The 12,774-nt window shown below is 42.6% G+C and overlaps 1 protein-coding gene across 1 annotated transcript in view; it reads right to left on the bottom strand.

Moving 5' to 3' along the window:
• Positions 1-12,774, bottom strand: part of CEP192 (centrosomal protein 192) — a 203,445-nt gene that overhangs the window by 122,349 nt on the left and 68,322 nt on the right. Inside the window, exons 21-26 of the mRNA XM_054017577.1 lie at positions 10,221-10,411; positions 7,206-7,566; positions 6,691-6,846; positions 4,424-4,488; positions 4,126-4,329; positions 2,621-2,747 (exon numbers count right to left, since the gene is read on the bottom strand). Of these exons, the coding sequence (XP_053873552.1) occupies positions 2,621-2,747; positions 4,126-4,329; positions 4,424-4,488; positions 6,691-6,846; positions 7,206-7,566; positions 10,221-10,411 (1,104 nt within the window). The remainder of the gene's footprint in view (positions 1-2,620; positions 2,748-4,125; positions 4,330-4,423; positions 4,489-6,690; positions 6,847-7,205; positions 7,567-10,220; positions 10,412-12,774) is intronic.

Raw genomic sequence — 12,774 nt, 5'->3', positions numbered from 1 at the left:
CTATACACAAAGCTACATTATCTACCTTCAAATTCCTTCTCAAACCTCTGTTCTAAAAATACAGTTTTTTTAAAAGTGTAGGAGAACCCTTTTATTAGCTAACAGCTCAAAGGCAGTTGCTTAGTTTCCAAGTCTGTGTCCCAGAAAGGTGCTGGTTCACAAAAAAAGAGATAATTCAAAAATCTCTCTTCACAGAAGGAGTAGTAAAGAATTATGCACTGAGAGAGACTGGTACAGCTCCGACTGAACAGCCAATATTCGGACGTGCTTGAAACAGCATTGAAAGACAACCAAACTAAGTAAAACCCCAGATGAAAGGAACTATGGAAACCAACAAAACATTTGCAATAAAAACTTGTACTTCAAGATTTTTTTTGTTGAAGGCTTTTAACTCTGCAAAAGAATTATCTTGAACTTCCTAAAGTGACTCAAAGCCTAAACTCAAATCACTGTGCATGCCACTACAGTGGTTTCAGATCAATGCATAGAAAAAATTGCTTGTAAGAGCAAAATCATCTGGTAGAACTGGAAGCAAGACTGGAGGTACTGAAACCATGACAATGGGAGAATTAAAAATGACATTCAAGTTAAAGCTATTAATGTCCCATGAGCTTTGTCTGGTCAGATCTTCCTGATGTTCCTTTCACCTAGAAGTATAGCCATGAAAGCATACTAAAAATCCTGCTACTGTCCAGGAGAAAAGGTAGGTTGGTTTTAGGCCTTGCATTTGAAAAGAGTGCGATTTTTAGCTGCTTTTCCTGTGGTTGAAGAGCCTTCTGAGCAGTAGCCAGTTGGGGCTTCAATCATTTTCTATATTGGTGTTTAAGAAAGTGTTGACATCTGACTCAAAAGTCCTTTGATAGAGAAGGCATGTATGTTCCTCTCCTGCCATCAAGAAGGAAGGAGGAAAAAGAGAAGGCACAACCTGCTTCACTAACTCCTGAAAAGTCACTGAGGCTCAGATTCATAGTATACATCATTTTAGTTAATTTCAACACATCAATCTCACTTAAAAAATTAAAATAAAAGCAAAACCCATGGCCAGTGGTCCATCAAGTCCATTGGTCTGTCTGACAGTGATCAGTACCATCTGCATCAGTAGAAGGTGCAAGAAATCACAGAATGAGAAATTACAATACTCACAGAGGAAGTCTCCTATCTCCCACTGGAGGTTGGCTTATAATTGAGGCTTAAGTATTTATATCCCTTCCAAAAGCAGGAAATAGCGAGTCAAAACTTTTCTGTGACACTGGAAATAAAGTCCTGGGCAGAGAAGATTAACTTTCAAGACAGTTCACATAAAGGATACAAAAAAGAGGGAGTTCAAGTCCTCCTCCTAGTTCTCTACACTGTACCTGTAGAACTTGAAGCAAGAACTTGATCCAGTCTGGGAACACCTTTTTTGTGTTGAAATTGCAGTTCTTCAGGCAAAGATGGGGCCCCAACATACCAGTCCAACTGAGCCCTGTACCAGTGTTGGCTGGCAGGGAACAGGCAGGGCATAATTCACCCATTGTAGAGCCTGTAAGTGCTGTTTCACAAAGGGAACACCACTTGAACTTAAGCCACGTGTTTACAGAACAGCGCTGCCATGCCTGAGTTTTTGATTCACCTTCCTGATTATTTCAATAGCTACTATGATTCTCCTGGTCATTTTCTCAAGCAATTTCGGAGAGTGCGGGTGTGTTGTTTATTGGGTTCCTCACCTTTATGGCGTGATTCCAAAAGGGTATTGTCTTCCTGAGAGGAGACATGTTTTTGGCTGACATTGTGCTGCTCCTGGGGAAAGGGGCTGGAGAGGGAAGTATTAAGAGGAAGTTTGAGTGCTGCACCCTGACAAGGAAGAAGGTATGAAACTTCTCTAAGATTCTGGAGGCTTTTCCTCCCCTGAGCTATAAAAGCGTAGGTCTCTGGGACCTTAATTCTGCAATGAGGAAGGAACCTGAGGATGCTTGACTCCCCTCTCCGCTCCCCAGGCAACAATTATCTATTTTATTTGATAAGTGAACTATGGGGATTTTTTTCCTTTCAGGGGGATATCCAGACTAAGGTCACAGAAATGTTCCACCCTAATAACATTTACCCTCTACTCACAAGCAAAAGCTTGTTCTTCCCACCACTTCAAAAAAAAATGAATAAAACAAATTACTGAAAGTTCTAGGTTATGACTCTCACCCTTTCCTTGCCCACCCAATGTCTACTGTCTCTCCAGGTAGGGACCTAGTTTGAATTCTTGTACAAGAGTAGACATGTAGATGATGTAGTGTAAATAGTATTTAACTAGTAACAGGCTAAATAAGTGTTAAGTGTCCCAAAGTGATCTGCAAGACTTGAAAATGTAATTTCCTGCAATTTTCCAGTGTTCCTGAAAGATGTGGAGATGGCCAGAACAATTCAAGTTGCTCTCTGGCATTAGGACCTTATGCAATCCTTATAAAGATTTTGTGTTCTTTAATTTTAGAAGAGAAAATAACTACTGGTAAAAAATATTTCAGTGATTGCCCCCTTTGAGAGTTTATTCATAATAGTCTTCACAAATTCTAATTTTAGTGGTTAGGAATATTCACATATAGCTAACAATTCACAAATTGATCCTGCTATTTTACCCATTTTATAGTACCTGGAAAAAACGTATCAGAAATTTGTGAACTCTCTTGCTCAGAGTTGCCTCTTGATGCATCAGACTGCCTTAACAAAGCTACAGGTTGCCTTTTCTCTGGAGATGTAATATGATAACCAAAAGATGGCTGTAAAAAATAAGTCAGTTAGTGATTTTTTCCTCAAGTAGTTTTATAACATCCTAAAAACTGTCTGTAGAGTGTTTAGGTAGCACATAAAAAAAAAACTAACATAATTGTTTTAATTCTTAAAACATTTTTGTTTAGCTGAACAAATTTTTCTCACTACCCCAAAAGAGGATAATCTCCACAGACCTCCAATGATCCTCCTGGCCTACTTATACTATATACTATAGCCCAGGGGTGGGCAATAATTTTTGCACGAGGGCCACGCCACGAATTTTGGTAAGTCGTCACAGGCTGCACATTTCTACTATATTAATGGAGAGGGTGCGGGATCTGGGAGGGAGTTTGGGTGCAGGAGGGAGCTCTGGGCTGGTACAGAGTGTTGGGGTGATGGAGAGGGTGAGGGGTGTGAGTTCTGGGAGTTTGGTGCAGGAGGGGGCTCAAGGCTGGGGCAGGGGATTGGGGTGCAGGAGGAGGTGCAGTGTCTGGGAGGAAGTTTGGGTGCAGGAGGGGGTTCTGACCTGGGGCAGGGGTGCAGAAGGAGGTGCAAGTTGCAGGCTCTGGCTGGGAGGCGCTTACCGCAGGCGGCTCCTGGCCGGCAGCAGAGCAAGATTCAGGCAGGCTGCCTGCATGCCATGGCCCCATGCCACTCCCAGAAGCAGCTGCGGCCGGCTGCTGCTGGCACATCTCTGCGTGCCCCTTGGGGGGAGGGAGACAGCGGGTCTCCGTGTGTCGCCCACGCTCGCAAGCACCACCCCCCACAGCTCCCATTGGCTGTTTTCTGGCCAATGGAAGCTTTGAGGATGGTGCTGGGGGCAGGGGCCATGCAGGGAGCCGCCTCCCCGCCCACCAGGGACGTGCAGAGATATGTCAGCAGCAGCCAGCCACTTCCAGGAGTGGTGTGGGGCTACAGCAGGTAGGCAGCCTGCCTGAGCGCTCCGCTGCACAGAGGGACTTTTAGCAGCCTGGACTGAGATCGCTGGGGGAAGAGGAGACCAGACAGAAATGTTAGATGGGCCAAATCCAGCCCGTGGGCCGTATTTTGCGCACCCCTGCTATAGCCCAATGTACAATATTACTTCTTCAAAAGGTGGCATTTGAAACCCACTGGTAGTCAAAGTGGTCCCTTAAATAACACAACGCATACCCTATACCCGCTCTCTAATAACTCCCAGCCTGGGAACCAAACTAATCCAATCTCTCTCACGTGCTAGAACAGAGAATTATTAGCAATTGGATTAGTCTAGAAGATAAGACTCTTCTGGAAGCATTGGTTACAAATGCAATAGAAGAACAGGAGTTCCAGCTATGTTCCTCTTATCCTTTTCTTCTTTACACTGAAGTCCAGTTCTTTGCATTAAAATGTTAGTCAGCCACATACCCTTCTCACGTCACTGCCTCCGCCAAGACAGCCAAGAGCTTCCGATCTCTGACCAAAGAACTCCCCCAAAGACAAACGTAAGTAGCTAGCGTCTTTACTAAGATCAGATGTTGTTTGGGACGCCTTCAGCAGGTTATAGCTATTGGCAGATTTCCATGATGTATCCTCTACTTCAGATGTATTGTGTGTGTCTATTTTTTCTTCCTGTGAATGAAAAAATCATTTTGAAAGTAGTTCAAAATAAGTAGATCACCCTTCTGCAGTTCTCAGAAAGTTAACTTTTTATAAAGTCACTAACCTGCAAAAATCTGTGATCCCTCTCAAATTCTTCTTGATCTTGTGTGATCTTAGCTATTGCTTCAGCTTTAAAAAATGAAAATAATTAACTACAACATAGCGAATGATATAAAACTGATTTGAAATTAAAATTTCATAAAGTTTGAAGCATTTTTCCAAGTCAATGACAAATGTTTTCTACTAAAGCATGTGTAACTATGCATACAAGGACCAGATTTACAAAGGTATATAGACACACAAAGATGCGAGTGGGGGATTTACAAAAGCCCCTGCTTTGAATACCTTTGTAAATCTAGCCCCCACTCCTTAGGTATAAAAAACTTAAGCTTTCATTTTAGATGTAATGTAGTCCTCCTGGCAGCAAAAAAAGCCCTAACTGTCAATCCTTTTTTGGTACAGTGTCTGTAGCAATAGTCTTCAACACTGTAGGGCCTATCTCAAACAGAACTCAAACAGCTTTTGGCTTTCAAACCCATGTATCCTCCATGAAAAATTATCTTCAAAGTTTCAAAATGCCTCCCATAAATTAAAGCATTTCAGAGTTGTAGTGTACCAGGTTTTTGCAACATCCATACACAGTAACCAATATGGTAAATTTAACACATCTTTGTGTTTTAGATGTACATGCTTGAATTGCAGCTACATTATTAGCATATACAAAATAATAAATGCTTTGGTCCCTACAATAAGCAGTTGTGATTGAGAACATAGGTCTATTGTAAGGTTGCCATGCAAGCTGACTTGTCTCCTTGTACATGTGCATTATGATACAGTCTTTAATTCTATGATCACACAATGTAGCAACCCTGTTCATCCAGTGTACAGGATGAATTGAGAATGTTACAGGGTTGTGTTGCGAAGTAAGGTTGTTTTCCACATGACCCTTGACTCATCTGAAGCAGAAGTTAGAAGGTGTTTAGTAAATGAAGGGGAACACCAGGTAGTATGTGGGGGGAAATGATCGGGTGATTAAGCACTTGAACTGGCAACTAGGATAACTCCTATCCTTGCTCTGCCAAAGACTTCTAAAAATTACTAAGTCACTATAGCAGCTACTTCTGAAGATTCTGATTAGTTGTGTGTTCCTACAATTCTGCGCACATCACTTGAGATGCCTAGGACCTGGCTTTCAGAAATGCTAAGCACTCAACCCTGAAGTTTATAGGAGCTGCAAATGCTCAGTACCTTTGGAAAAAGCATCTCCTAGAGCAGTGGTTCTCAAACTTTTCTGGTAGTGACCCCTTTCACACAGCAAGTCTCTGAGTGCAACCCCCCTTATAAAAAAAGGTGTTTTTAATTTATATTTAACACTATTATAAATGCTGGTGGTGAACTGAGGTTTGGGGCGGAGGCTGGTGGTGAAGTGAGGTTTGGGGCGGAGGCTGACAGCTCGTGACACCGCCAGGTAATAACCACATGACTCCCTGAGGGGTCATGACCCCCAGCTTGAGAACCCCGGCCCTAGAGCAAAAGCAATTTTGTTCTACACTCCTGTACCATTCAGACATCCAGTTCACTTACACAACAGTAATCACACACATCTGTGTGAGAGTCAACAGATCCTTTAAACCACAATACTCACTGGAGGATGGAGGGAAAAGACATGGGAAAGAAGCCATTAGCCTTATGTAAGGCTAAGATTTTGTCATGGGTTATTTTTAGTAGAAAAAAGTCATGGACAGGTCACAGGCAATAAACAAAAATTCACGGAAGCTGTGACTTGTCTGCGACTTTTGCTACTGCAGCTCCATGGTTTCTCCAGCCACCAGGAAGGTGGGAAGCTGTGGGGTTCTCTCCCAAAGAGAAAACGGGATACCCCAGCCACTTGCCTGAGGCGTCTCTCCCCCCCCCCCCCCCCCCCATGAGGCTGTCGCCCATCACTGGAACCCTGAGGAGTACCCCCTCAGGAGTCTGTCACCTGTCGCTGGAACTTTGCAGGTCCCCCCCGTCGCTTGTCGCTGCTGTTGCCGGAAACCTACCAGGACCCCACTGGCTTTCACCTCCATAATCCTGCAGCCCCTAGGGCTAAAGCAGAGAACGTCATGGTGGTCTCTGGAATTCACGGATTCCATGACCTCCGTGACATAAACATAGCCTTAGCCATATGATCCATTCTTGGGAAATCCATAGATTCCAGGACCAGAGACTTATACTTGATACTAGAGACTGTAGTAGCACCAATCATTCCTATGCTCATGTATTGGAAAGAAAGCAGTCTTAATTATATGAACCAAGTAGTCAATAGAACAAGGAAAAAAGGTTACTTACATGCAGTTATGAAGTCCTCACTTATTTTATTGTCTGCAGGTAGATTTAAGTCTTGCTCTTTATCAAATGAGGTATAATATGCCAGATCAGTCACCCATTTTCCCTCTTCGTTTTGATAGACAACACTGTGTGGTGGGTCATCCAGGTCATAAAATGCTGAATTTACTTTAGGGCAAGATAAAGGGGTACAAAAAAAAAAAGTTGCCTCTTAAATTCTACCAATTTGTTTGCTGGTTAGTTACATTTTCTAACTTGTAATTTATATTAGTTACTGTCATTGAAATAACATTTTTATGAACTGTACAACACGCCACAATTTAAGTTTTACTATGTGATTTAATATATTAAACAGCATCAATAAAAAATGGTATTCAGAATTGAACTAGATATTTCTTCTAATTAAGTTAGACTTAGATCTTTTCTTATAAACTTCTGGTATATTTAGGAAAAAGCTTAACTTGCAATTTTAGTTCCCTCACCATACAAACCAATGGGCTATTTTTACAGCAACTAACCTTCTTCTGCTGCATCTTGATATTCATTTGCTCTACCACCAGCAGTTGGAGACAGGTAAGTATCAGCCAGACCAAGTTCACACTCATCAACTGGATTTGTATCAGTCACAGCTGCATTTTCATTAACAGGACTTTGAGGAGCTGTGTCATACACAAATACCTCATCTGTCAAGTGCAATACTTCTTCAGCATCAGATGAAAAAGCATGACACAAGTTAGAGAATTGTGTTCTCTGCTCTAAAATGGCATCGGAGAGATCAACCACAGTCTTATTGATACCCATATGCTGAAGGTATAATGAATCTAGTTTGAATTCAGCAACATTGATGGAATTTAGTACATCTTCACCATTAATGGCATCCTTAAGAACAACAACAAAAAATTAACAAAGTAGTTCACACTGTATCTGTACACAAACAAAACCAGCAAGCGTTTCTAGTTAAATTTGGCTTTAAGCCATCCTGTCCAGTTTACACAGATTAGATCATTGTTTTAAGTAGCAGCTGAATATAGAATGCGCATTTAAACTAAAATTAAAATAATTTGGTCTAATTTTTAGACCTACTTAAATTAGGAACTACTAACATTAACATGCAGTCTTACTAGCCTCTCTCTTATGTTATGATCCCATTTGATAATGCTGAAGTCATCTTATCACCATTTCCAATTGGATCCACGCTATATTTTTAAGGCTGGCTATAATCAAGTAAAATGAAGACCTCAACATATACTCAAACTTAACTTATTCCAGCCAAAAAACCCCAAACTACATTACAATGAGTTCAAGTTGAAAGTATGTATCAGAAACTTACATCCCTGTAATGTAATTATTCCCAAAACAAGCATTACAAACACTGGAACTTTATAGTTAAGATTATAAACAACAGAAATTGAACCAAGCCAAACTGTGGAAATACATAGTAAGACAGAAACAATATCCACTGTGCCCTGTAGTGATGCCATGCCATAACCATACAATTATGATTAAGACAATTTTAGTGTTTGTGGCCCCACATTAGTTTTTTTTCATATTCTCTTCCCCTCATGCGGTATTAAGCAGCAAGGTTATTAATACTATGCTGAAGCAGCATTTAAGATAAGTAAGAAGGGATACATTAAACAGGATTCAATGAATACTCTCACGGAAGCCAGAAATTACATCCCAGATCTCCTAAGCTAATGCCACAAATTTAAGGAATCAGGATGGAGGGGGTCGGAAGGAAAGAGACCTGACCATTTGTAGTGACAAAATACAGTGATACCCGTATACAAGAGACAACTATCTTTTTAGGAAAGCTATTTTAAAACCATCCTGAAATAGTCCACGGAGATTACTCCTGGGGGAATTCTGCACCACTGAGCATGCGCAGAATTTATGTCCCCTGCAGATTTCATTTTTCTGCAGAGTAGCAAAGACTTTCTGATGGGGAAGCAAAAGGAAGCCGCAAGAACGGTCATACAACCCTCCCCAGGAGTATGTTTCGGGTGCCCAGGGCAGCCAGCAGAGAGGTAAATCCCTGTGGGGCACGGGGTGGGACTGGGGAAGACCCAGATGGTGGCTTCTACTGTGTGATGGGCTCAACTGCTAGTCCCAGCCGGGCTGGGGAGGATGGGACTTCCTCTTCCCCTGCATGGCACCCTGGGCTGGGTCAGACTCACCCCCCAGATTTCTCCCCCATCTGAAGAAAGCTCTGCAAACACACACACACACACCCCTGCCCCCCAAACCCCCCTGGTTCGTGCACCCATTGCTCCTCAACTCCAGGGGGAAGGATTCCTGTACAGGGAGCTGTTCCCCCATCCGCCCAAACCCCAGGCATCGAGACCCCCCCCTCATACTGAGACCCTCCCGCCACATCTCACCCCCTACCCCCGCACTCAGAACCCTGTCCCCGACGAGCCCCACTCCCCCGGCACCTGGACCATCCCGACAAGCCACCCGCATCCAGATCCCCATCCCACCCCACCAAGCCCCAACCAGTTGCACCTGGATCTCCACCCCATTGAGCCCCAGGATCTGGACCCCCGCAATGAGCCCCCACAGCCAAACTCCCACCGAGCTCTATCCTCCCACACACCCAGATTCCCCCTCCCCGCCACTGAGCCCCAACTACCTTCACCTGGACCCATTACTGTTGTACTTAGAACCCCCAACAAGTCCCTGTGCATCCAGACACTGCCCCCCCACACGCACCCAGATTGCCCCACACAGAACCCTCTCAACCCACACCTGGATCCCTCCACACTAAGCCCCTCCACACTTGGATCTTTCCTTGCTGAGCCTGCCTGCCCACCCCTGGTGCACCTGGCACAGAGGGGAAGGGTCCTGGATGTTTCTGGGGCAGGCTTGTTTATTGCAGTGTGTCAGGGTTGGGTGCAGCTTCACCACTGAGTTCATGTGCCGGGGGGAACTGCAGTCATCTTCCACCTCTGTGAAGGCAGTGGCCTGTGCTCCCCAATGCCATGCTGGAGCCTCCACATTTGACAAATACAATTTGCAGAATTTTAAAATATTGTGCGCAGAATTTTTATTTTTTTGGGCGCAGATGTTTTAAATTTTTGGCGTAGAATACTTTCAGGAGGAGGAGGATATACTAGTCTTTATTATATGGCCACCTAAAGAGGACCCATCTCAATTAACTCTGCTTCCCCTCTTCTGGAGTCTTCCCTCTGCTCTAAGGGCTGACTCAGAAGTACAGTTCCAGAAATCTGTACACATCAGCCCATTCAGCACTGTCTTGGAAGAGGAGGAAAAGAGGATGAGATTGTATAGACTAGGTATACATCTCCTCCCTGCTCATCGCTAGAGGAGCAATATCCCTTCTTCTTCACATCCTACAGAGCCAAATACGATGTTTATTGACACCTGGAGCTGCAGACACATTGCCAAAGACCCCACATTGATAATACACAAGTCCTCAGAAAATTAAGACAGAATATTTTAAATACAGACTTATTGGAAGCATGCAACCACAAAAAAAATTGATTTTTTTCTTTGTAACAAAATGCTTGTACCTCATTGTGAGTAGGAATATCATCAAGAGTCATACATTTGAAAGAAGCCTGGACTAAGACTTCATTTTCTTCTCCAGTTAGGTTTCTTCCAATTCCCCCTGTATCAAAACTCTGCATGTTAGGGGGAAATAGTGTTACCAAAGCTGTTCCTTCACTTCCACTACCAAGATCTCCAAAGCCACAACCATTTCCTGCAGCACAAGAGAAATAAAGTGGTTTACTAGTATTAATTTAAGTTTTCTGCTGTGAGAACACCCACAAAGTGGTTCACTTTGGAAAGACTTACCATGAGGTAATTTTGGCTCTCTTGTAACTCACTGACTAAGGTCCAATGATCTTAAAAACTGATCTTTGAGTTGTCCAATCTGAATTGGAGTGTTATTGCTTATGTTGCTAAGCAAAACATAAATGTTCAATGTGGTCCAAAGTCTGCCTGGCCGGTCAAAAGGTAAGAGAGGGTAGCTTGTTGGGTCAGTAATAACATGTTTGTTTGAAACAACAGCTGAGGTTCAGACACTTGGCAATTCCCTGGCTGGACCCAGAGACCTGAGGTGGTCACATGTGTTCCATAGTAGTTTAACATGCAGTCATTTAGGGCAAAGGGTCAAAACATAAGGGTTACAAACAGGTTTCCAAGGGCTGCTTTGGTTTAGTGACCAGATGTATCCACAAATTCTGTTGCAACATGTGGTCACAGTATGGAAAAGGTTTAGAAGCATCAATCTAGAGTATCCTGAAAATCTGGTTTCCTATTTTTCTTTTGTATGCCAGAACTTATCTGTTTCAGTGCTATTTCAAATGAATATGGAAAGGCAATCTGCCTTTTAGTTTGCTGCTTTTGAGTCTCAGTCTGAACGATGGTTGCCGTTTCTCTATCCATTCTGTTCTACTGCGAAAATAATCCTGAAGTTTGAACTATTTCCAAGAGTATAATTTTTGAAGGTTAGGTTACTAGGCAACTTGCTCAAACAAGCTATTTGCAGGTGCAAATCACCAAGTGATTCTATTAAAATTTACGGTCTGTAAATGAGTCTAAAGCATGCATTATAAGCAGAACTAGCAAGTAGAAATTTTTGCCAGGCAAGCATCATTACCTTCTGCAGTTTAATTTATTACAAAAACTGCTTAAGCTTTATGCTGTTATGGTTGAAGAGAACTTACCAAACATGTACTGAATGTAACTAATGTAGTAATGTCTTACTAAGTACGCAGAGACATCCAGCACTGCCACTATTAGGGGAGATAAGGGTAGAGCAGTCAGAGTAAGGTGTACTAGGTGGATGCTCACCATTGTAATAGAGGGTCTTGGGGATCCAACCTACCCCATTCAAGGTAGGAGTGTGTGGGACCCCCTTAATGACACCACCATCCCAGCAGATGGCTGGGTCTCGCTGCACTTCTCTGCCTCCCTCAGAGCCCTCTGCTTGGATGGCCCCCACATGTAGAAATCTTTGCTAGTGTGGCAAGAACTCCCTTAAACCTTAAGAGCCTTCTGCCTGTTAGGGTGCTGTTAACAGGGCCAACTCCCTAGAAAAGAGTGCCCTGCTACAATGAAAGGCAGGGCACCCACCACTGCTCGTTTCTGGATGACTGTGGATTCTGTTCCTCAGTCTGCTGCTCCCTATATTTGGGCAGGATGGGAGTATGTTATTAGGGTGGCCCACCATTAACTGATTGGTATATGGAGGCGGCAACATTACTGGGGGGATGGGTTGAGACTTCAGCTTTCAGGAGACTACTTTTCAGGCCCAACCTAGTCAACAAAAGACTGAGCAGAAGGGGTGTAACAAAGCACCCACATACTTTGACATGGCAAGCAGACTTATTACTTGGGCTAGTAGGTGTTGGGTAAATTTTTGAAGTCATGTTTATAAGCATACCAATAGCTACACCAGGAGTATACTAAGGCTGTACAGTTAAATACTCTAATCAGGAAGTGGTTGAATTTAAGTTACATGAGTAACTCAGTCACATGGATTTCTATAAAAAGGTACTTCTGGGTCAAAACTCTTGATAAGTTTCATGCAAAGTAATTTGACAAAGTTAAGCAATTAAAAATCAAATTAAGAAAGGCCCTAGCACTGAAAAAAGGTCACATTAGAATTACACAATTAAGCACCCAACCAAAAAGAGAAAAATCCTAATACAGTGTAAAAAATTGAAAAATTGTCAAACAAAAAAGGGTTACAAATACCCATAAAAGTTTGTTACTTGGAAAGGGAAGAGAAAAAGTAGAGGGTCATTTCTTTAAGTCATCGACTCAAGGCTATAGCAAAATACTCCTACATCATCTTAAAATAGAAAGGCATGCAGCAAGGGAGGCAAATAAAAATGTATTGGATTATTTGGGTTTATAACTGTATCGTGAAGTATGTTCATTACAAAAATCTAAATTATGATTGGATAGAGACCATCTCTAATAAATATGAGAGCAGAGTTAGCAAAATGGATCTCTCAGAAGCCGCAAAAACAAAACAGTGACACTTTAACCTCAAAAACTGTATTCATAGACAGAAAAAACCTAGAATAATTAGATGAGATCAAGGAATGTTCA

The sequence above is a fragment of the Malaclemys terrapin genome, chromosome 2 (assembly GCF_027887155.1).
Source record: "Malaclemys terrapin pileata isolate rMalTer1 chromosome 2, rMalTer1.hap1, whole genome shotgun sequence".
NCBI classification, from domain to species: Eukaryota; Metazoa; Chordata; order Testudines; family Emydidae; genus Malaclemys; species Malaclemys terrapin.
This window is presented reverse-complemented; position numbering and strand designations above follow the sequence as displayed.